This window comes from Diabrotica virgifera, chromosome 4, assembly GCF_917563875.1.
Source record: "Diabrotica virgifera virgifera chromosome 4, PGI_DIABVI_V3a".
NCBI classification, from domain to species: Eukaryota; Metazoa; Arthropoda; class Insecta; order Coleoptera; family Chrysomelidae; genus Diabrotica; species Diabrotica virgifera.
Window position 1 is genome coordinate 163,280,011 of NC_065446.1, and position 26,568 is coordinate 163,306,578.

General features: G+C 34.5%; 1 protein-coding gene across 1 annotated transcript in view; it reads right to left on the reverse strand.

Moving 5' to 3' along the window:
• LOC114336768 (dynein axonemal heavy chain 10) overlaps positions 1–26,568 on the reverse strand; it is an 863,661-nt gene that overhangs the window by 755,439 nt on the left and 81,654 nt on the right. The window contains exons 10-12 of the mRNA XM_050648469.1: positions 24,666–24,856; positions 12,021–12,219; positions 1,747–1,994 (exon numbers count right to left, since the gene is read on the reverse strand). Of these exons, the coding sequence (XP_050504426.1) occupies positions 1,747–1,994; positions 12,021–12,219; positions 24,666–24,856 (638 nt within the window). The remainder of the gene's footprint in view (positions 1–1,746; positions 1,995–12,020; positions 12,220–24,665; positions 24,857–26,568) is intronic.

A 26,568-nucleotide genomic window follows, 5' to 3' on the forward strand; every position in this document is an offset into this window, starting at 1 on the left:
AGGAAAAATTCGATTCTTTTTCTTCGTGTTTTGATTATAACTTTAAAAGTATTCATTTCCGTAAAAAGTTGCACTGACATAAAAGTTGCGTATTTAAAGTTTTTACAATACAGAATTGGTTAGAAATTTAAAAAATAGTCACCCTTGTTGCAAAATAGCAATAATTGCGAAAAAACTAAAAGAAACAAGTATTTGCATTTTACGCTTTTCAACCAATTTTGCTACACTTAGGACCTTTATATTTTACCCAGACAAACTTTACGATATGATAAAATAACACTGTGGATTTCATTAAAATCGGGTCAATAGATTTTGCAAAATAAATTTTTCAATCCAGCTTTCGCAAAAAAAATCATTTTTTCAAAATGTTACAGGACTGAAACTAAAGCAGAGAGCAAGTTTAACTTTTTTTACATACAGAAGAATACTGTACCTTTCATTTTCAATTTTCAAAATTAAAATCGGTTAACTTATACGGCGTTAGATTTTTTTTAAATAAACATTAATTATTTGTGCTACGCGCAGGACAGCGGATAGTTTGCTCTGATTGGGCATTCCAATAACCTTTAATAATGATTGATACATTTTAATTTTTAGTACATTTCGATATAAATATATAAATTTGTTTATTGCAAAATAAAAACACATACTCTGTCCTTTGAAATAACACTTTTTTTTATCAAAATCTTTCTTTGTTCATATATTTTAACTTAGAGAATTAAAGTTTATTATTTATAAACATATGCAATTGTTTAAACAATATTTCACAAACAATAATAAAATTAGTTTGATTTTTGTGGAATTAAAATTTTAAAATACAACAAAATATAGAGTAAGAAAATAAATGTATTAGATAAAGATTGGGAGAAATTTTGGTGGAAATCAACTTGTGTGAATCGAACACCGCTATCCTGCGCGTAGCTCCAAAATTTATTGTTTATTTAAAAAAATTTCTGACGCCGTGGTAGTTAATCGATTTAATTTTGTAAATTGCAAATGAAAGGTGCACTCTTCTATATGCAAAAAAAATTCAACTTGCTATCTGCTTTATTTTTAGTCCTGCAACATTTTGAAAAAATGAATTTTTTTTGCGAAAGATGTATTGCAAAATTTATTTTTCAAAATCTATTAAACCGATCTTAATGAAATTAACAGCATTATTTTACTGTATCGTATCTGGGTAAAATATGAAGGCCCTAGGTGTAGAATAAATGGATGAAAAACGTAAAATGCGAATAATTTTTTTTATGGTTTTTTCGCAATTATTGTTATTTTGCAACAAGGATTACTATTTTTTTAAATTTTAAACCAATTCTATAATGTAGCAAATTTAATTACGCAACTTTTATGTCAGTAAAACTTTTCTCGGAAATGAATACTTTTAAAGTTATAATCAAAAAATGAAGAAAAAAATGGAATTTTTCCTTCATATTTTGATATTTTGATTATTTACACAATGTTCCGGAACTTTTTGAGTCGGCTGATAACTCAAATATTATTATTTGAGTTATTTTCAAGCAATTTCTGTAAAAAAATTTGAGTCACCTCTCAACGTCCATCTCAAAACAGATGTGCCCTGGACTAGGTAGCAGCTCCATAATAATGTTATAAAGGTATCTTTGACAAAATGTGGATACCTATATATTAATGTGGTTTTGAAAATGACCGATTCATATAATATCTATATATTAAAGGCTAACTTAGTGTAAATGGGCAATAAGTAAAAAATTTTCTAAAAATACATACCTTATCATTTTAAAGCTTTGGTCAATAAAGCTGACGCCTTCTAGTTCCAGTTGACGTACCTCTTTATAAAAATGTCCCATGATAGCTTCCCAATTTTCACTGCTATTTAAATCGAAAATATCAAAGTCAGTATTCTCGATCTGGACGACCAGTTTATCAACTCGTTTAGCAACATTGTCAATACTCTGTGGGTCGCTCACAATCGATCTCAGCTCAGGTCCAAAAATATTTTTGAACTGATAGATAATCTAGAAGAAGAATTGGTATCAGTTTATGAAATATGTAGCAAAATAAACTGGTGTACAAAATTAACAATCATCCTCATTAATCAGCTAATCGTGACTACTGTTGGACATAGGTCTTCTTCAGTTCTTTCCAGTGTTCTCTACACTGCACTGGGCCGCTTTTAGCCAGTTTTCTGCTACTCTTTTTATACCGTAGGTTCATCTAGTCGGTGGTCGTCCTCGGCTTCTTTTGTAGTTTCTGTGCCTCCATTTCATGATTCGTCTTGTCCACCGTCCATCTTGTGTTCTAGCTAAGTGCCCTGCCCACTTCCACTTAAGCATCGTAGCTCTTTCGATGACGTCTTGAACTCCTAATCGTTGCCTGATTTGTTGGTTTGTTATGTGGTCTCGAAGGCTCACGTTCAGCACCGCACGTTCCATGGCTCGTTCTGTAACTCTGAGTTTATTCGCGGATTTTTGCTTCAGTGTTAAAGTCTCTTTCATCAATGAAAGAATCTGCAAGCTTAGGATAAAAACGCATTTCTTTAACATAACCCTTATAAATGTACACTGTCCCACAAATGAACAAGAAGAAGACACTAAGGTAGCCTTTTATCAAGATCTAGAACGAATCTATGACTCAATACCAAGAAACGACATTAAAATGGTGATAGGCGACACAAACACCAAGATCGGAAAAGAAGAAGAGTACATAGGGGTAATAGGGAAACATAGTTTGCATAGAGATACAAATGAGAATGGTCAGTTTCTAATAGATTTCGCAGCTGGAAAGAATATGATTATCAGTTCGACATACTTCCCACATCGGGACATACATAAGGGCACTTGGATATCACCTGACGGAAACACAATAAATCAAATAGACCATATACTGATTGAAAAAAGAATGGCGACGAGTATATTAGATGTAAAAAAGCAGACGTGGCGCAAGCTGTGACTCAGACCATCTACTAGTGCAGACACGGTTTAGATGCAAAATCAGTCGACAGGTAAAGGAAAAATATCCAAAACAAGAAAAACTAAACTTAGATAACCTAAAAGTCCCTGAGATACAAGAAAGATTTGAGAGAACAGTGGATGAAAAATTACTAGAAGAAAACAAAGCAGACTCCACAATAGAAAATCAATGGAACACCATAAGCAGTATCATACTAAACACAACGAAATAAGTTCTAGGAACAAAGACCCAACGGAGAGAAGAAACATGGTTCGATGAAGAATGCAAACAAGCTATACAGGAAAGAAATGAAGCACATCATAATTACATACTCAGACGTACTAGAGAGAAAAAAACAGAATTTGAGAACAAAAGACGAAGAGCAGATAAACTGTGCAGGCAGAAAAAGAGAAAGTACGAAAACCAACGGATACTAAACATAGAGAGGGAGTTTAAGGAAAACGAAACACGTAGTGCATACCAACTTATTAAACATTTAAGACAGGGATACAAACCGAAGACTAGCCTCTGCAAAAATAAGAAGGGTGAAATCATTAGCGATATGGACGAAATTAAGATAACCTGGATGACATATTTTAAGGAAGTATTAAACAAAGGGGCACAACCATCATTACAACAACAGAAGCAGCAGCAGGCACGGCAGGAGATACAACAACAAGAGCTGGGGGAAGATGGAGAGGAAAATGAATTAACTAGACCCCCAACGCTAGAGGAGGTCCAAACGGCAATCCACATACAAAAAAGGCATAAATCACCGGGAATAGATAAAATACCGGCAGAACTACTCAAGCAAGGAGGAAGGAATTTGACACAACAGATGTACCAGCTAATACGAGAGATATGGATAGAAAAAGAAATCCCCCAACAATTAAAGAAAAGTATAATCTGCCCTATTCATAAAAAAGGAGACAAACTGTTGTGTCAGAATTATAGAGGCATCTCTTTACTTTGTTCGGGATACAAAATATTCACAAACATCCTTAATCGAAGACTTCAACCTCTCACGGAAAAATCATCGGGGAATATCAAGCAGGGTTTAGGCAAAATAGATCTACCACTGACCAACTATTTACAGTTAAACAAATACTAGCCAAAGCATGGGAATATGACATGGACGTTTACAATCTCTTTGTAGATTTTAAACAAGCCTATGATTCAATAGATAGAACAATTCTACCTAATATATTGGAAGAATTTGGCATACCATCAAAATTAATACGACTAGTGCAAATGACAATGGCAGAAACAGGAGCACAGATATGTATTCAAGGACAGATCACTGATGCGTTTACGATAACGCAAGGACTGAAACAAGGCGACGGACTGGCTCAAACGTTTTTCAATCTTGTTCTTGAATATGTAATTAGACGGTTGACGGTGAGCGGAAATAACATACTTACAAACAAATCTACCCAACTAGCAGCATACGCAGATGATATAAACATAATGAGACCCCTCTGTGGCTCAGTGGTAAGAGCGCCTAACCTTTGGATCGAATGTTCCGAATGGTAGTGAGTTCGAATCTCACCGGGGTCAGGGATTTTTTCGTTTATAATAAATTAATAAATGAAAATAGTTTCTGTCCTTGTGAGATCGGTACTCACCGGAGGGACCGCAGACGTTTGGATACAATTAGCGTCTCTTTGCAAAGACAATGACGTCGACTTTGCAAAGTAACAAGACAGTTACTCAACACACACACACTACACATTACACCTGAGTTAGTGATAAGTTATACAATTACGTGGCTAAACCAAGGCCAGAATCAGAGAAAAAAAAAACATAATGAGCAGAACAATGAATGCAGCGGAAGAAACCTACGTTGAGTTGAAACAGAGTACAGAAGCAGTAGGGCTAGCAATAAATACAAATAAAACAAAACTACTCATACAAACCAGATCAAATAGACCGGCGCAACAACACTTTATTGACGATATAGAACATGTGAATAGATTCACCTACCTAGGAATGGATCTGGTTGCAAGCAATGAAGAAGAACCGGAAATAAATAGAAGGGTTGTGCTGGCAAATAAAGCCTATTTCGCGATAGGCCACATATTCAAATTGCGAGACGTACACCGGAAAACAAAACTCCGGGTATATAAAATAATAATCAGGCCCATAGTAAGTTATGGCTGCGAAACATGGGTGGTGACACAGAAATCTGCCAATGCATTAGATGTGTTTGAAAGAAAAGTATTACGTAGGATACTGGGCCCAATAAGTGAAAATAACAACTGGCGAATTAGGTATAATAGAGAAATATACGAGCAATATAGCGAACCAACTCTAGCACAATACACTAAACTGCAGAGATTACGGTGGGCAGGGCACGTGGTCCGCATGCATGAGAATAGAATCCCCAGAAAATTGCTGAATGCAAGAATGCAGGGAAGAAGACCTTTTGGAAGACCTAAAAAGAAATGGGAAGACGAAGTCGATGAGGATGCCAGGAACTTCCTGGGAACGCGTTCATGGAAAAGAACAGCAGTAAATCGAAATGATTGGAGAAGCTTGTTGAAGGAGGCCAAGGCTCGATTTGGGCTGTAGTGCCATTGGATGGATGGATGGTTAAAGTCTCTGCTTCATAAGTTTGTACAGGCAAAACACATTTGTTATAAACCTTTCGCTTGAGACACACGGGAATTGAACTTTTTCGAATATGGCTTAGTTTGCCAAATGCTGCCGATGTCAGGCTTATTCGCCCCTGTATTTTATGTGCTTGATTGTCTCTGCTTATTCTGATCTCGTATCACAGATCTCGTATCCTAGATCTCGTGTCTCTCGTGTCTCGTATTGGGCTGTAAATATTTCATGAGAAATCAAATTAAATGATATAAGGGAATACGGAACTAATAAAAGACGACCAATTCAATTGCACATCCTTTGAAATAATGAATATAAAAATATTGAATGGGTTGCATATGTGAGTCCATATTAAATGAAGTAAAGAAACACAGACTTACTCACAATCATTTAATAAAACTTTGACGACCGGTTTCGATCTCTACACTATTCAGATCATCTTCAGGTCGGCGTTACAAGTAGTTAAATGATGCCGTTACAAGGGATGCGTTGCAAGTTCATCGGTAACATGTTTAAACGTCCAACTCATGCTACTAGGATAGCTAGGTGAGGGACAGGGCAAGCGGACATGCTTCGTATGTCAAAACATAGTGAAATTTGAATGGATCCTGAAGGAAGATGTGTGTTGAGAAACAGAGAATGTTGTGTTAGCAATTAGAAATACAACGTTCGAGTGGGAATGTTACTAATGTAGCTAAGTACGAAAAAGCTTGATTGTAGACACTTGTATTAATGTGATGGTCTTTGCTCGTAGATGTTTTGAGATATGGGCAGAGGTCAAAGTTATAAAAATGACCAATAGGAAAAAATTATTTTAAGTATGTATTGTTCCCAGTCAAAAGACTAAGGGATGTCATATATTTAATATAATTGTAGGTGCCTGACATTTTGAAATCTATGAAATGTAGAGGATTATAAGAAAAAAATTTGCATTTATTTTAAAAATTATTTTAAAAATTTTTTCTCAAGTAAGTGCTTACACCCTATCATTATTTATTCAATATTTCTTTCTGAACATACTCTATCATACAATAGCTCAAGTAAAACCCCTTCCTTTTCAGATCACCTTTAATTTTTACAGATTTTCAACCAATATTATTTTGACAATCTTTTTTATCTATCTTTTTATCTAATTAGTTTTCTTCTAATCCTCTACATTTCATAGGTTTCAAAGTGTCAGGCACCTACAATTATATTAAATATATGACATCCCTTAGTCCTTTGACTGGGAACAATACATACTTAAAAAATTTTTTCCTATTGGTCATTTTCCTAACTTTGACCTCTGCCCATATCTCAAAACATCTACGAGCAAAGACCATCACATTAGTACAAGTGTCTACAATCAAGCTTTTTCGTACTTAGCTACATTAGTAACATTCCCACTCGAACGTTGTCTTTCTAATTGCTAACACAACATTCTCTGTTTCTCAACACACATCTTCCTTCAGGATCCATTCAAATTTCACTATGTTTTGACCTACGAAGCATGTCCGCTTGCCTCACCTAGCTATCCTCGTAGCATGAGTTGGACGTTTAAACATGTTACCGATGAACTTGCAACGCAGCCCTTGTAACGGCGTCATTTAACTACTTGTAACGCCGACCTGAAGATGATCTGAATAGTGTAGAGATCGAAACCGGTCGTCAAAGTTTTATTAAATGATTGTGAGTAAGTCTGTGTTTCTTTACTTCATTTAATGAATATAAATTTGAAAGTTTAGAAATTTGACCTTTTTGGGTTTATTATAGAATATGTCAAAAGGAATTGAAGTGGAAAACCAGAAGTAGCAGAGGTGAATATAAAGATGGGTAGATTAAGATCATTGATAAAATAGTAATATTTATCGAGCAGAACAACAGAAGAACAATACTAAGAATTTAACCTATCACTACGTTACGTACGTTAGTGAGGTATAAAAAAGTCGGATCTGAAAAAATTGGAAAGACGAGAAGGCAGAAAAAAATGCTTAGAGACTGTAGTTATACATGTTTTGTTTTGTTTGAGATGTTAGCTACGTGTTTGCCAAATTTCATGTCAATCCAAGTGGTTTTTTAAAATTTAGAGCAAAAACCGTGAGTGAACGTACTATAAACCGTTGTTTTTTCAATAATTTATTAATAACAAAGCCGGAACGTGGTTTAAGCTATAACGACTAGCGGCAATCGATTTAGCATATAAAAATACTATTAAAAAGACTACATACTTGCTGTAGTTAGCGCATTTCGAGCTTTTCGGCGAATAAACTATTATTTTGTTATTAACAAAATCAGAACATATTTTGAGTAATCGTGACTAGTCGCATTCGATTCAGCGACCAAAACTACACCATAAAAGACCTCAACACTCTCAATTTATTTACAGGGCTTCTAATAATTCCTGAAAAACACCTAATTTTGCAATAATTTGTTAATAACAATTAAACGCACCACATTTGGGCTTCCAGACCACTTCCATTGGATTCAGCGACCCAAAAAACCTATAATACCACCATCAAATCGCGGCGAACTAAAAGTGTCCACGAGACCCCCTATGTTGCGACTAATAGACTAACTGTGTCTCCTCGTTAACAGATTCCAAATTTCCTTAATCTATTTCTAACTGAATTGACACTTATTCGAACATTACGGATTATCAAAAAAATCATTTTGCAGTTGCCTAGCTGTAAGATTACATGAATGCAAAGCCTGCATAATAGGGAATATTTGAGGTGGAACGCTCTTAGCAGACTAGGGAAGGTGTCCCTAGTACTGTTGGACTCAGACAGGAGAGGAGAACACGCTAGGGCTCACAGACCAGAGTAGGTCCATGCGTTCCGCGTGCCGCCCATAACCACTTGAAATATCCCTGGACGTGTTCATTAGTGAACGATACATGGTGATATCCCGCGCAGTCTATGTAAGTAGGGCTAAAGGAGAAGGTTGGCTTAGGCCCTTCTATACTATTCTCGCCTTCCTAGAAACGGAGAGGCGGATAGGGGGAGGTCTTTGAGGATAAACTCATAAAAAGAAAGGACAGGCTCGCCTACCTAAGATGAGCAGACGGACAGGGGAGGTCTATGGATAGTGAGCTGAATAGTAGTATAGGATTAGCTATGCTATTCTCGCCTGTCTGAAAATGACACGCGGATAGGGGGAGTTTACGACTGAAGGTGGGTATTACTTAATTGATAATCGGCCCAGTGAGCCTGCCTACAAATGGTAGAAAGAACATATTTGATTAAGGTGTAGGGAGACTTAAAGATGAATATAAATAGGTAGGCCTTGAAAAAAATTTAGGGTAATGTGCCTGTGAATGTTTATATCTGTTGTAGTAGTTTTTTTCCTATTTTTTGTCTTTTTTCTGTTTTTTTAATTTTTTTTTTACTATTTTTTATTTACTTTTTATCAACTACGTGTAGCCAATCTCACTCATCTTGTTCCGCTCGTTCTAGAACCGCTCTGCCCTTTACAATACCCGTGACTACGTCTATAATAAATTTAAAGTTTGACTTATTCTCGACCGCGACGTTAATTATGTTATTGGGGCCTATATCGCCGAATCTGTTCCTGAGCCTGGCCTGCTCGCAAGCGAAGACGCTACACCGGAAAACGCAGTGTTCTGCGTCTTCCCTCACGTGGCAGGTCCGGCACAGGTCATCGTTTGCCTTACCGATTCTGCAAGTGAACACCCGGAAGGACCCGTGCCCGGTTAAAAATTGGGTGAAATAAAAATTAACCCGCTTAAACTTGCAAGCGTACCACGTCCCCACATTCGGTATAAGCTGCTTGGTCCATTGGGCTTTACTTATTTCCGCCTCCCATTCTGCCAATGTCAATTCCAATTCAGTCAATGAGTAGCCGCTCTCTGGCAGCCGCTCTTACTTCCGGTAAGTGGCCGTTTTGTTGCTCATATAGAGATTTTCTTTCCCTGGCTAGCAGGTAGATAGGAGGGGCGCCCGCTATCACTTGTAGGGCCGTCGTAGACGTAGTCTTGTAGGCACTGACTACGTTCAACAGAGATTTCCTCTGCGCCTTATTTAACAATTCTCTGCACTTCTTGTGCCGTAGAGCCTCGACCCAGACCGGGGGTCCGTAGAGAAGGGTGGACTGTATAGTGTTGAGGTACAGTCTTCTTTTGGCACTACCTGGCCCTCCGATATTTGGTGTTATTCTTCGGAGAGCTGCGGTTTGTGCCTCGTCTTTCCTTACCACTCTCGTTAGGTGTTTGGAGAACCCAAGTCCACGTTCGAGGTCTATACCCAGGTATTTGGAGCAGAAGGAAGGTTTGACCTCGTTGTTTCCAAAATGGAACAGCAGGTCTGGCCCGTTTCTAGGTTTCTTTAGAATCACCACCTCTGTCTTTGCGCTTGCAAGTTCAAGATCATTCTCGATCATCCAAGCGTTCACCCTGCTGAAACATCCTTGAGCAATCTCAACTAACGCCCAGTGACAGTCGTGGCTGACGAAGATGGCAAGATCGTCCGCGTAAGCCACAGCCTCAGAGTAGCGCCCGTGCCACAAATTCAGTACGCCGTTGTATAGTATATTCCAGAGGGTCGGTCCGAGGACTGACCCCTGGGGAACGCCGGCAGTGAGCTTGGTAATATTGTTTTTATTAATTATTAGGGACCTCTTAGACAGATAGCTCTTGACTATGTTGACCAAATAATCCGACAAATTGAGGGCTTCCATCCTATTTATGATGTGCCCCCAATTTGCCGAATTAAATTCGTTTTTGACATCAAACATGATCAGCGCGGCCCATCTCCTCCTCGTGCCCTTGACTCCCTCGACTAAATGCCTGACAGCGTCTACCGCCGATTTCGCCTTCCTGAAGCCATATTGCCTGTCGGAGATGGCATTCACGGCGTCTAGCTCCGCTTGTAGGCGGTTTTTAACTATGTTTTCGTAAAGTTTGCCTAAGCAATCAAGAAGGCAAATCGGTCTGTAGGAGCTGACTTCTTCCGGATTTTTTCCGGGTTTCGGTATTAGAGTAAGGCGTGCTCGTTTCAGGTCATCAGGGAAGATCTGGGACGTGAGAAGCTGGGACAATGCCGATTTCATTAACTCAGGTTGGGCCGTCGTCACGATTTTTATGGCCTCCGGTGGCACACAATCCGGTCCCGGCGACCTCCCTGTCTTTATCGATTCTACAGCCCTAGCAAGTTCCATGGGGGTGACAGCTTCCGGGCGCTCACATATGGTGGGCACAAACAGTACGTCAGGCCTCCTGGGGAAAAGGATTTTAGCAATGTCACTCTTCCTTACATCTGTAAGTCTGTATGGGGTTTCGACTCTAACGGTTTTGGAGACAATCCTGTAAGCCTCACCCTATATGTCATCCTCAAGCGCATCGCACAGGTTGGTCCAGCACGTACGTTTGGACCTCCTGATGGTTCTATTGAGGTTATTTTTGGCGTTTTTGTACGCGTCCCTGGACTGCAGGGTTCTGTCCCTCTGTGCGATGCGCCTCAGTCTGAAACATTGCACGCAGTCGTTTTGAACATCCTCGTTCCACCAATACGGTACCGTATACGATACCTGGTTACTGTTTGTGCTCGCCCTATGCGCACGTATTATGGCACTTCTAAGACTAGAAAAGTCGTTGACCTCCCCTTGGAGTTCACCGATCCTCTCAGTAAACATCGTCCTATTGAAGGCCACAACCCTTCTGCCGCCACCGCTAATCCCCTTGGTTCCGATCTCATAGGAGATGTATTTGTGGTATGTATACAGATTGTCGTCTAAGACATCCCAATTCGTTATCTTGCTGGCGTACCTATTAGATACTAGCGTGACGTCGATATGGGTTCGTGAGTCTCCTCTCTCGAAAGTATGTTTACCGTTATTCACGGCTAATACATCGACAGAGGAGATCCACTCATTCCATATCTCTCCTCTACCATCGTTCCTTGGGGACCCCCATAGAACGGATTTAGGATTGATATCTCCGGCAATGATAAAGTTCCTTTCTCCCTTCGGGGGTTCGTGAACCTGGGACATCCTGGAACTGGTTTTCTAGTGTAACTTCCAGTTTCTCTATACCTTCTGAAAAAATCTCTTGAAACGCTGGATTGGTGGATTCCCAGAACATCAGCAATATAAAATAATATTATTGCTGCGATCGTCAATTTCGAATATTAATGACGTTAAATTACTAATTTTTTACTAAGAACGCACCTCCACATTGAAAATGAAGCAAACACAGTGCACAGATCAAGTTCTCGGACACAAATGTCCTAAATAAATAAACTTTCTTAATATTTTCATTAACTTTAATTTTTCGGCAAAAACATGCTTCAACTTGAAATTATATGGGTTTGTAAAACCCTAAAGGATACCATACACGAGTGTTATAACATTCTGGTAAAAATTAAAAATGACATTTAAACTTTTTTTCTGTTTTATAAATCATGCGATACTTTTATGATTAGTGTATATTAAGAACTTTAAAAATATTTGTGATGCATTGTAAAAAATTTATATTTATTAAAGGAGATTACCGTAGCCACTTCATTCAGGTCTCTACAAACACGAGCCATATAATTAGATGCGGCGAAAAGTTTCTTCTTATCAAATTCCCAACGTTGCCCTTTTCCTGAGTCTTCAATTTTCTGCCTCGTTTTTAAATAGGCGGTTTGCCACATTTCTAACATTTCCCTGGCATCATTGGTTAACTTTCTTACCATATCAATGGGATGTCTGCATAAAATATAATATATTTGTTTATTAATATTGAAATAAAATATTAAAATCATACAATTTATGTAATGAAAACACGAATTATACTTATTAAAGAAAACTGAAATAAAATTTTAATACTAATACTACTGTCGAACCCGCTTATTAGAGTAGTGCTTATAGGAATATCCCGGCTTATGGAATAAAAATTCGAGGTCCCAAAACGTTTCCCTTTACTCCTTAATAAATTTATCCGTTTATTGGAATATGATTTAGTAAGATCGTACCACTTTATATAATATTCTTCATGTCAACGAATAAATTTTTTACATACCTACAATTTCCTAAAAATTTAAATTATGTCTGGTATTATGAATTGTCGACAAAGGATTCGAAGACCTATAGTGCTGTTTAATATATTTGTAGGGTTTGTCAAGTAATACACTTTATTACTTTATTACTTTGTTATGATTAGGAATTTAATCTTTCGCCGACACAGGTCATAAAATAATTTCATTTGTCTGCAAATTTCTTTACAAATTGACACCCATTTGCCTCTTATAGAAACAGCTAATCGGCTATCCTAACCGCTCGAAGGTAATAAGTTTTCTGGAGGGTCAATCCAATGAAAATTTTTCTAACTTTTATAATTTAGAGCAACAAATACTGATTAGTAGTTTATGTAACAAAAAAGACAAGTACAAATTACCGATTATTTTTCAAGACAAAATAAGTAACTCTTTTATATGTATTTTAATAAGAAAATATTTACACAACTGTATATTGTATACATTTCATATTAATTCCTGTATGCATCCACATTATATATTGCAATTTGGTTTTTAATAAATAAGTACCTAATAGTTACACTACTGTATTATTGACATAAAAAGACCTAAAACCATATACATATACAATATACATGTTAACATAGTATGTACTACCATTACGTATATTCGGTACATTTATTTCGGCTAGGCACCAACGACCGGTTATTAGAATATCCCGCTTATAAGAATATTTTTGCTTGGCGCGAAGGCTATTCCAATAAGCGGGTTCTACTGTAATACTAATATTAACTGGGCGGATCACGTGGCTCGAATGACAGATAACAGATGAACAAAGCGGATACTGGAATGGAGACCAAGAGATGATGCCCACCGAAGCCGAGGTCGTCCACCAACACGTTAAATTGATGATCTAAAACGTTGCCATAGGAATTGGATGCGAGAGGCACAAGATCGAAACATATGGAAAATTATTAGGGAGATCTATTCCAGCAGTGGACAACGAAGATCGAATGATGACTAATACCTACTAATACTAAAAAAGTGCGAAAAATTGATAAAAAACAAGTGAATACCGAACTAACTTCTTCCAAGTTCATACGAAGGATAAGACAGCTAAATCCGTCATATCATAAACATTTGTTTTTCTACAACCGTGTTAAAAATGCAATTTTTAGCACTCCATAGTAGCGTTAAAAATGCTACTTTAAAGCACTAGTGCTTTAAAATTTTTAAGGCACTGCAGTTAAAAGTGAATTGTCAAATTGTGAAACGTCAAAATATTTTGATTTTATTTATTAACATTAATATTAATAGTACAACTTGCGCAATTTGAAAAAGGTGGTTTAAAAGGTTTTTTAAAATTTAATTTAAACTGTATTATTGCATTTTTAACACGTTTGTAGAAAAAAAACTATTAAAATTTGTTAGAATATACGCTGTGAGCTCGTACGTAGAGGGGATATTTATAAATTCGCGAGCGCCAGTAGTGGCAAGTCTGTAAACGTTTACCGGAAATTTGACATAAATATCAAAGTGATTAATTTAAAATTAAAATTAAAAACATTAATTATAAAAAAATATTAGTTGGTAAAAGCTGTGGTATATATTTTTACCTTAAATATTCTTACGTTTTAAATACTGAATTTACGTTTTTTTAATGCTCCGTAATATGTAATTATAAATTAATCTTAGCGCCATCTACACGATAATTGTGAAAGTATCTGAAGTAAGAAATTAATATTTCATCAATAGAACGTCAAAATGATGAGCAAAATCTTAAAAAAATCTATTACAATTTAATTACTTTTTAGCGTTGTAAATATTAAGCGATAACAATTAAATAATAAATTTAAAAATTACCAGTGAAAGTTGAATTAGTAATCCGCCAGGAGCGACACCAGCGAAGCTCAGAGCGTATACAACAATAAAAGTATGTAGATGTTATTATTCTATAGTTGTTATGATTTACTTATTGACAGTATAGGCAGTTTTGATGTAATGTCATGAAAAATATAAAAATGGAATATCAGTCAAGTTCAAGTAAAAGTTTTTGTAGATATTGTCCTGTAATTGAGAATGAATAAAATATAATTGTTGATATATAAGACGTTTGTAGAAAAAATAGTGTATGATATACGTGTTAAAAAGTACATTTTTAAGGCACCCATGTGAATTGCAGAATTCGCTTCGCTCATTCTGCAACTTTCACATGCGTGCCTTGAAATTTTACTTTTAACACTTATATCATAAATAACTACATATTAAGGCAATAAATACGTACGCCTGTTCCGCGCTTAGCTACTTATTTGGTATTATAAAATGGTTAAAAACGGATATAGAAGAAAGTCTTCAGTGAATAGTAAAAACACAAACACATACTCACAAAAGCAAAAAAGCATCATCCACGCGCAGTGCATTAGAGAGAATACATTTCAATGATAGGGGGAGAGGACTCATGGATATAGGTTAGAAATTGGATACACAAGTTGCTAACTTAAAAATTTAAACTTTACATCGCGCAATATGCGCAGTAGATGACACAACACCGCTTAAACTGAGAGAACAAGAAATGCGCATAAACCACCTTTCTAAACTAGAAAAAATGCGCACTTTGATGGGTAAACCTCTGCATGTGCGGCATCTGAATGAGGACAACTAAAAATATGTCGACAATACAGCGTCGAACTATTGATTGACATCAGTAAAGGTGTTTTCCGAGACGGAGGGTTTCTTGCTTGCCATTTAGAATCAGGTTATTAAAACTAAAAATTACCTGAAGTCTATTGTCAAAGACCCTTAGGTCCAAAACGACAAATACCGTTACGGATGTTAAGCCCAAGAAACCATTCATCTTACCGGGGGCTGCCAAGCGTCTGTCGGAACTGATTATGATAAAGAAAGCCATGACTCAATAGGAAAGATTCTTTACCAAATACTAGCTAGCTAGCAAACTTGGATCTTTCCAGATAGATAATCTCCCCTAATTAGCAATAGATCCCTCATAGAATGCTTGAAAACGAACGACACTAAAAGCTATAATGGGATCGCACTGTGTTTAAAGACCAACGATTGGGACATAAGAGATCGGATCTCATATTAGTTAATAAACATACTATTGGGACGGTGCAAGTTGCGCAAAGCGACACCTATTTCTACGCTCTGCACTTTTATTCGCACTTTTAATTGTATTGACCAATTACGTTAGTCCTGGTTGCTGGATAATTGTCAAGGCCATAGCTCAAAAAAAAATAATAAGAAGAAAAAATAAGATTCAGGTTATGTGATAAAAACGTAAACAATTGTATGTAGTAAATAAAATTAGTTATTAAAATGCCTTAAAAATGCAATTAATTAAATTTACCTTTATATAATAATTGCATATCATATCAATATTGTGGAGCAACATATAATTTTTCTCCTTTTATGACAGTAGATATGAAATGTACGTCAATTTGACAATTTCAATTGACAATATGAATTATTTAAGAAAGTTGCAATATTTCTCCGCTATTCGTGCACGATCGTTTCACGTATCCCTTCCAAGTACTTGCACATCGCGAATAGACCAGTAAGGATCTACGAAAAAACGTCTATTTTTGGATGTGAGAGGTGGCATTCAGATTTTTGCAGATAAAGTTAGGTAACACCTTCAGTAATAATAATTGACTTATGCTCCTTTTCAAATATGCCCGAAACATTAATAAAAAAATTAAAATATTTAAAAATTTCGAAAAACATCGATTTTTTTCTGCTTTCTTTGCTTATAACTTTAAAACGATTCGTTTTGGAACAAAGTTGTAGAGAAATAAAATAAAGATAATTGAATTTTGTATGATATACGACTGGTAAAAAATGTCCTAAGATATTACCTTTTCTGCAATATAGCAATAAATACAAAATAAGGGGGCAAAATAAATCTGTTGTTATTCAATATTTTTTAACCACTTTGGTGGCACGTAGAACCTTAGTAATTCGCTTATGAAATTCTTTGTAACATACTTAAATCGTGTACCAAATTTCATTAAAATCGACCTAATAAATTTTGCATAATAAATTTGCAATCTAAATGTTTTTAAAAAAGTTCAAATTTTTTAAAATCTTTCTGAACAAAAAGTTGACTAATTTAGAAGTTGGCTAATTTTTTTACATATATAGAGGTGCTCTACCTATCTAATAAACTTTACAGAATTAAAATCGGATTATTGAAGGGCCCCAGGAATGTTTTATATCTATAAACAATTTTTTGGCTTATAAACAAATAGCTTTGTTTAATAATAAAAAAATAAATTTTTAGCAATGCAAATAATTAAAACCGCTATAATTTGACTTAAACTTTCAAATGCTGTCAGCAGAATTGCTATTTTATTTTTTAATCAAACGTTATTCGCGATCAAGAATTGCAATTTCTCGATTTTTTGAAAGTTCCACCGCGTTTATCTCGAAAACTATGCATCCTACGAAAAAACTTGTAAGAACATTTTTTACTTAGAATTACCCAAGAGATACAAAAAAAATGTTTTATTTTGCGAAAAATCGATGTTATGTAATTCCTCAAGTTCTTTGTTTATAACAATCTTATCGACATCCGGATCAACTGTTACCCGAAAAATTCGTGTTCTACGGGTCAAAATGCACAAAAAAAACTTGGGTAAGTCCATCTAAATAAAGGAGCCCGTAGCACCCCCTCCTGGCCACAGCACTAATTTGTTTATAAGCCAAAAAATTGTTTATAACTTTAAAACATTGCTGAGGCTGCTTAAATAATCCGATTTCAATTCTGTAAAGTGCATTAGATAGATGGAGTACTTCTTTATATGTAAAAAAATTGACAAATCTTTGTATGTTCTAGTTTTTGTTGTGCAAGATTTTAAAAAATTTTAATTTTATAAAAAAAGTATAGATTGCAAAATTATTATGCAAAATCTATTAAGTCAATTTTAATGAAATTTGGTTTACAGTTTTAGCACATTACAAAAATTTTCTAAGCGAATTAAGAAGGTTCCAAGTGTAACCTAAGTGATGGAAAATCATTGAATAAGGACAGGCTTGTTTTGCCCCTTATTTTATATTTATTGCTATTTTGAAGCAAGGGTGATAAATTAAGACATTTTTAACTAATCGCATCTGATAGAAAATTTAATTATCTTTGTTTTATTTCTATAGCACTTTGTTCTAAAATGAATAGTTTTTAAGTTATAAGCAAAAAAATTAGAAAAAAAAACGAAATTTTTTGAAATTTTTAAATATTTTATTTTTTTTTATTAATGTTCCGGGCATATTTGAGAAGGAACATAAGTCAATTATTATTAACGAAGTTATCACCTAACTTTATCCGCAAAAATCTGGATGCCACCTCTCACATCCACCTAAAAACAGATCCTTACTTCTCTACTAGGCAAACAACAATAATATATATGGCGAAACTTAACAACAATAATCGGCATGTTAAGCAGACGAAAAGATTGCCAAGTAGAGAGATCTCGAAATACAAATAAGGAGACAATGGAGAATGGAAAGGGCCCAGACAATATCTACTGTTCTTTCTACTACTGGAGTCATTCTAAAGACCCTCAAAGAAAACATTAAAAAGCTCCGTCTAAAATATAAAGATCTTTATAAGACTACGCAAAAAGCTATGCTACTCTCGACGTTCAGATGCGTACGAAATTTTTGGGATATACTCCGGCGTATCAAATCACCTACGACTCGTTAACACGAAAAAAGTCCCAGCAAGTTCAATTCTTTTGATGCCCTAGGTATCTGGGATGCGTGAATTTCCCTTTAGAGAGAGAGAGCTGTATGGCTAAATCTGGTCACTAAGATTATTTAATTCTTTACGCCGGTAATCGTGCCATATGTGCTCAAGGAAAACGATTTGAGGAAGTAGAGAAGAAACTGAACAATACATTAACCCGGCATTGGTCGCTAGATTGGCAGTTACTTCAGTGGTCGCGCGTGAGATTTTGTCTCACATATCTAACTTTTGCCTTTTTTTACGAAATAAAATTTTCAAAATAGATTTTAAACTTAGTATAAAGTTATTATTAGCTTTACACAATGTGAGTGTTGATGAACTTGTATATTTTAATCTAAAAATGTAGAAATAATATTTATTTTTGTATTTCAATATTAGGGGAGTGCAATTAGAACGAAAACATGCATTGTTTCAGAAAAATTCAAACAAGCTGATATTTTTCTAAAACTTTTGTTGTTAGTTTATATACTTGTTAAAGTAAAGTTCTACTCGCAGATTTGTCCGCTAATTGTTTATTAATTGTTTAAACAATAACAATTGTTTTGTATAAATAATTATAAAAATATCGTTAAATTCATCATTTAACTTTGATCAAATATGTTTCAATTTTGTTTTTGATTATGCTGAAAAAATATCGTTAAATTCATCATTAAACTTTGCTCAAATATGTTTCAATTTTGTTTTTGATTATGCTGAATCCGAATATGGCATTGTAATTTGAAAATTCTTATACAGAAGCTCTTATACAGTATGTCTGCGTACCTAGGAACCACATGGAAAACTTTTTTATTATCAATTTTACGAAAAAAAGTTATTCTTCATAAAATGCTCTGGATAGTCAAAAATCTAAAACTCAAGCATCAGATATCAAATTTTATCAATTTTATACGAGTTATGTCAAAAATATGAATTTCGTTAAAGAGTAAAGTACCTTTATATTCCAGAATATCAAAAAATGATATTATGAAAAGTTGTTTGAAATTAAAAACTATGTTTAAATATAAGAATTACATCATTCTAATCGAAAAAAAAATTTCAATTTTTTCTCAAATTACGGATACTCATCATTTTATTACAATTATGAGAACTATTTTATTATCACTTTTACGAAAAAAAGTTATTCTTCATAAAATGCTCTCCCTGGTCTAAAATCTAAGATACAACCATCAGATATCAAAATTTTTTAATTTTATACGAAATATGTAAAAAATATGAATTTTTCCCAAGAGTTAAGTGCCTTTATTATTCAAAATATTTTAATTAGAAGAATGTAATTGAACACTTAAACAAAATTTTTAATTTCGAACAACTTTTCTTATAGTAGTGGAGCACAGTATGCTAAATGTGCAGTCACCCGAGCGCGATGGAGACCTATTGGATTGTGAAGAGTAGGTCCTAAAACCAAAAAAAGTTAAGTAAAGTTTTTCATTTTAGTGGGCGCTTGCCATTTTTTAATCTAATTTTCTATTTCCAACAATCGTTTTTTCCGATTATAACGCCATCTATGCATAATTCGAAAAAATGTTTCAAATAAAAGTTACTTATTTTTACGTAAGGAATCCAAATCTACAATAAAAATTGGGGGCTCCTATTTAAGATTTTGAAGTAACCCCCCACCCGCCTCCGTGGGGGTCGTGTTTAGTGACATTCGATAGATTTTTTAAAAATATTGAATATGTGTCTATTACAGTTTTTCGATTTGATGGACATTTCGCGAAATATCGCGGGATTCGTATTTAAAATATTAAATTTACCCCCACCCCTCTCCGTGGGAAGTCGTGTTTGGTATCATTCGATAGAGTTTTAAAAGCTATTGGGCACATATTTTTTAGTTTTTCGATCTGTCATTCATTTCGCGAAATATTCGCTTTTTTCTTGTGAAATTTTGGGACTCGCCCATTTCCTTACGCCCGGCCCAAATCGTCAGATTTTTTAAATATACGCTCTCTTGCATGCACTTAACTTACCTTATCTTAATCTGACAATTTCAAGTTTTTTTAAGGATAGATTTTTTTTTCGGGCCCCCCTTCTCGGACTCCCCTGTGTTAAGAGCCAATATATGGTAGAGGTACATCTGCAGGGTACCAGGTTTCTCCCCATGTGATAATCTGACGCGCTCGAGTAACTGCAAAAATCCCCGCTTGGGCTCCCCTACCATTAATAACAATTTTCGATATTGTGAAATGTAAAGGTACTTTACTCTTGAGTGAAATTTATATTTTTTGACATCTCGTATAAAATTAATTAAATTTGATATTTGATGATTGCATCTTAGATTATATATGATGCAGAGTATTTTATAAAGAATAACTTTTTTTCGTAAAACTGATAATAAAAAAGTTATCAATAGGTTCCAAATTACGCAAACATACTGTATAAGGCAAAAAAATTTTTTTGCTGAACATTTATTATTGTTGAAGCTTATTATTAAATGTATTTTAGGTAAGTTTTACAGAAAAAAGTTTTGATCATTTTTTTAGCTGGTAATGTTCGGTTGTTGTATTACATTTTTGTTATCTTTCTTAATTTTCTCAAAAAGAAATAGTGTATTTCATTTCTAAAGTAAAATAGTTTAGTGCATTTTAAAGATTACATCCTAAGCTTCAAAACAGCACTTATAAAACTGTAATAGATCTGTTCAAACTTGAGTAATACCGTCTTAAAATGGTGGTAATTCTCTAAAACTACGAAGATTTCAAAAATTATATTTTTTGGGACGTCATATCATTTGAATTAAATTTTTGAGATTTTTTGAATGAAACATCATTTAGTAAGATGCTTGATGCTTGAAAGGTAAGTTGTGCAAAATTGAGAGTTTTATAAGAAAAATTGTATTAGTTACACATTTTTAAATAATTTTTAAACAAAATTCATGTAAGGCTCATTTTCCGCCCACACCGTACTTATGCCCATACATTTTATTTCTTTTTATTATAACCATAAGATAGCTTAATTATTCTTCTTTCATGTTCAATTTGTAAAATTTCATTTGATCTATTAGTTAAAGAATTACATTAAAATAACTCAACCATGCACTTCGCTGTACGCTAGTTTACAGTGCGCCAATGTTTGTGATAAGGGTGACTTTAGCGTTATAAATAAAAAAGAATGTGTGTGTACTTTGTACGCACGTAAGAAGTTATACTTCTATTATATGATTATATGATTATAAACGAAATTAATATACTTTTTATTTATATTTTATTTAAATATTAAACTAATTTATACTTACTACTTCTTAAACATTTTTATTAACACAGTGCCAAAAATTAAAATAATAAAAGAATAAAACACACACAGACACATTCAAAATGCCACAAATGATTTCTGAACATTAATTATCGGAAAATTTTTTAACTACATACGTATTTTCTGAAAATAAAATTATATAATAAATATACTTACAATCATAAAATGTATAAAAAAAAATAAAAAAATAAAAGGTTCTATTGGGATTCGAACCAACTTACCAGCGCGGCTGGTATTGGCGTTGTATTGGGGTTCACTCGCATTAAACGCTTCGCCACGGAGACAGTGTGTCATTATGTGCGAAGATCGACTAACTAAACGGATTAAACTTTTGACATTTTTGAATTATGTAAATCAAATTATTTTGATTTTGAATTGAAATGATTTAGAATTGAAAAAATACAACAAAACATAGAGTAAGAAAACAATATATTATGTGAATATTGATAGAAATTTTGATGGTAATCAAATTATGTAAATAAAAGTATTACATACTATGTATTTTGGTAGGTTCAAATAGGTAGGTACCTATGATACATTTACAATTATTACGTACCTGTTGCTTTAAAAACTATTTAAAAATCACTACAATTATAAACTTTTTTGTTTCTGTCCTCACAAGAATAAAACTAATATATTATACATTTGTTTACCTTCATATTGAACAATTATTTATTATTGACAGATCATTTCAACACCCAATCAGAGCCCGTATAACGACTAGTAAATTTCGCAATCACTTGCATCGTGCAAAGTGGCTATGTTCAAATATCATAACAAAATTTGATCAACTATTTTTAAAACACTTACCAGTGTAAGATTCTTTAGCTTTGAATAAGCGAGATCGTAGATCGTCCCGGTTGATTGTTGTTATCCACAGTTCTCTACGCCTTCGAGCTAATAGGTTTTTATCAGTAATTTTGCGGCACTCATACTAGTCACAGTTTGATGGGCTCTCACATTGGCATGCAACAATCATCTCTTCTATGTTAATAAGTCCAAAAGTATAATATGAAAACAGCTGTGCCACAGCTGCTATATTGGATAACTTTTAATCGTTTTAATCCTATTAAAATTCACCCTCATATCGCGCGTAAAGAAGTATAACTTCAAAAATTATAGAAGATACAGATTTAATTTTAGAAAATTCTTTATATAAGGTTTTTTGTAAAATTTTCTGAATTTTTCATTGGTCAAGTCAGCTTTTTTCTAAAATTTACATTTTCGGAGTTATTTAAAAAAACATCTAATTTCGTAGTTCATTTGTTTAATAAAAAATGAAGCACCCACTTCTCGAGAGAACTTTTTGATATGTTGTTTATTAAACATGTCTTAATAAAATTACAGAAAGTTCTGTCTTGTTTGATTTTTTCCAAAGTGAAAATCTATATGCACTCCCCTATATATGTAAATTTCAAATTTGTGCTAGTACCTTTTATCGTCCTGCAACAGGGCAAGTTCTAAAATTATCTGTGCACGATTCATATTGCAAATATTACATAAAATATTACTATAATATAGGATAATGCTACAAAATAATGCTAAATAATACTATACACGGTGGTCGCGCGATAAGAAAATATCTCACGTGAAGCGCACTTACTTAACAATCGGGCCATACTAAGTCAACTGAACCGCTATCTAAGTAGACGAGTCTATTCGATTGTAGAGGACGGATAATTGGGAGACTAGAAGAAACTACATCATGAGTAATTTACCAGGGAAAAAGTTGTGCGCAATATTCTGAAACCGTAAGAGAAAATCTCATATAGCGACCAATGCCGAGTTAAATACCTTAAATACCATGATCGCTTACTACTCACAGAATTACTTAATGCAACATAGCGTTTCTACGTCTTCATGCTCGCATGCCTGCGTCAGACGCTGGAGTTGAAAATAAAATCAAACACGGATAAGAAGATCTCAACCATATTACCACCCACTAAAACAAAAATTGCTTTGAAAAATCAAGGATTGTATTCCTTGTCAGGACTGCGAAAAATTGTACATCGGACAGAACAATCGACAAATACAGGTTAGACGAGAAGAACGTAGAAATGCCATTGAAATAAAAGTGAAGACGTCATCCCTAGCACAACATATTATAAACACAGGGCATAAAATAAACTAAAATGAAAGAATGATGCTAAATATTTACCTATCATTGGGAATATGTAATCAGAGGAGCAATAGATATTGAAAAACATCAAAAAAATTTAAATACAACCGATGATAGAGTTCTAAAACTGTTGACTTGTTGCATATTTGAGTTAAATGCTGTGTTTATATGGGATTAGCAACAGTTAGGTTGTAATGAGAATGTATCAGGATTATCAGCATCCAAAGATAAGAGCAACACATAGCCATTTAATTTTTAAATGTCCTAGAAAAACAAACACCACGTTTTGTTTTCAATTAAGTAGGTGACACAGATTTCTCAACACAAGTACACTAATCGGCAATAACGTTTAGTCAGCTAGTCAATATTATGGTAATTCACGGCCACGCTGTATCAGCATTCTGTACATCAACACCTTACACTTTATTTATACATCCAGCTAAAGAGCGTGATTCATTCTAATTCGATCTGTTATCAATTATCATTCGTTCAGATGGTTATACCGTAAACGCACCAACTCTTTACTGTTACACTTAGAGTTGGTAAATAGATACGTATACTTTGGTAAATAGATACGTATACGTATACGTTTACTTCATCAACCCCTATCATAGGGGGTAACTACCCCCAACTAACCTAGGAAGTTCCTGAGGATGGAGTACCACCATAAGAATTACATATTTAACTAAAAATACTTCTAATCCCATATCATTACAGCATTAAACAAGAGATGATGCCCAAACATTCTTAACTGAGTGGAAACCAATTCTACAGAAAAGCGTAGAAACTAACTTAGCGATTAAGACCCCGCTCACCCGCGTCCCGTGCACACAGGATCAATCATAAGGTGTGCTGCAACGTATTCAAGGACAGCATTCAGGAGTTTAGTAATCAATTCTTCCCGGATATCACGAAGAAGCAGAACTAATCTGACTTAACAATGGCAAATGTGACCTTGCAGAAACGTCGTCAAACAATGGTTTATCTAAAACCCAAAACTTCAACGCGGAGTCAAACCCCTGTGTGTGCGTTTACAATAATTAATAATACTTACCTGAATAACATTTCATTGTTTAACGAATTTCTGACCTTTTCTAATAGACACCATACTATTCTCTCCATAAAGGGAACCATAACTTCATCAGTATTATAGTATCCAGATAGCACCCAGATAAGTTGAAGACCTTCCATTAAATGAGGTATTGATTCTGTGACTTTTTGAAAGTCGTTACTATGAGTTAGCAGCTATATGGAAAGAGAAAAGAATTAACACGATAACCAAAATTTGAGTCATTTAATTAAAATAAAAAAAAACAAAAGTTGGTCTTTTTTTTTTCTTCTTCTTTTATGGTCTTTGGAAACTGAGCCAATCTAGCCAGCAACACTTCTTAAAATCAACGCCTAACCAAACCTACCATACACCAAAACCATTACGAATCCAAATTGATCTTTAATATAATATCTGTCGTTCCATCTTATCAATAAAAAAAGTTCATGACGAACAAAAGTTTTACTTTTAAGATTAACAATATTAAAAAAAAAAACTTTATTAGAACTAATCTTGCGGTTACACCATTCGTGGCTTCTAAAATTTGCAAGCCAACGAATTGACGGAGCTAAGAAAAAAGTTTATTTTTAAGCATTGGTCTTCCTCTTCTTCAATCACAAATAATTAATCCCTTAATTTGTAATCTTACATTAATCTTAACTTCCTAATTTTTCATAGTTTCACCGTGTATAAATGTGAAACAGCGATTAATAGTTTAGTCACCAGTTTATTCAACTTCCGGCAAATTAAATGAATTGCCAAATAGTGTTGCAATACCTCGTTTCTCGTTTAAATTATATTTGTCAGCTTTCAAAGTACAAACTTTTTGTTACTATGCTAGAGCCATTAAATTTATGCTGAGGTGTACAAAATTGGTGAGATTATAAATTAGGGGATTCGGGCTACTTTGAGCGCAGTCTATTATAACGTTTTACCTAACCAACACCTGTAGTCAGTGGCGTAGCGTAGTGGGGGCGGCAGGGGCGGCACGCCCCTGGAGGCACATTTTAGGGGGCGGCAAAATTTACCAATAAATAATAAAAATATTTTGTAAATATACCTAACAAACAAACAAATAATGAGAACAACAGAGATGAAAACTCTAAGATCCATAAGAGGTATCACACTCAGAGATAGAATACGAAACGAAGACACATTGAGAGAGCTAGGCGTTCAAGACGTAGTGAGATGGACAAGAGCACGACGACGCATGTGGAGAGACCACGTAGATTGGTTGGAGCCTGAACGTATTATGGCGCAATGGGCGAAGACACAGAAGCCCAACACCAAGCGACCCATAGGAAGATCCAAAAAACGATGGTACGAGAGCTGGAGCTCCGGATCGCAGCAGAGACTGTAACAGAAGAAACAGGACATAGTCTTATTACAAGAAGAAGATTTTGTAAATATTTGAACCATTTTATATTTTTATCGCAGCTACAAATTCGGAGCGATTGAAAGGAGCACGGAATTTTTCATTACTTATTTTGTGACGTATTCGGGTAATTACTTTTCTTTGAATGATAATATTTTTTAGCGACTGGTAACAACGTCTATACTGACTTATGGGAACAAGGGAACAATTTACAAACAATTGGACTTGACATAAGATTGTGCGCTCAGAAAGTAAATGCTTTGCATATATATTGACAGAGAAAAGAGAGGAATGGGCAAATGGAGCTATAGGTTATGCAAAAAATATGTGTAAAGAACTTGGAATTTCCATAAAACCACGGAGGGGCATAACAAGAAAGCATATTTTTGATGACGAAACTAGAGATGCTAACTTGTCTTGTGAAAATGAGTTGAGACGAAAGCTGTTTTCTTGTAGTTATTGTAGAAATTCGTATGAAGTCATTATAGAAATTCGTGAGCGTTTTCAACAGCTACAGTATTTAACAGATATGTA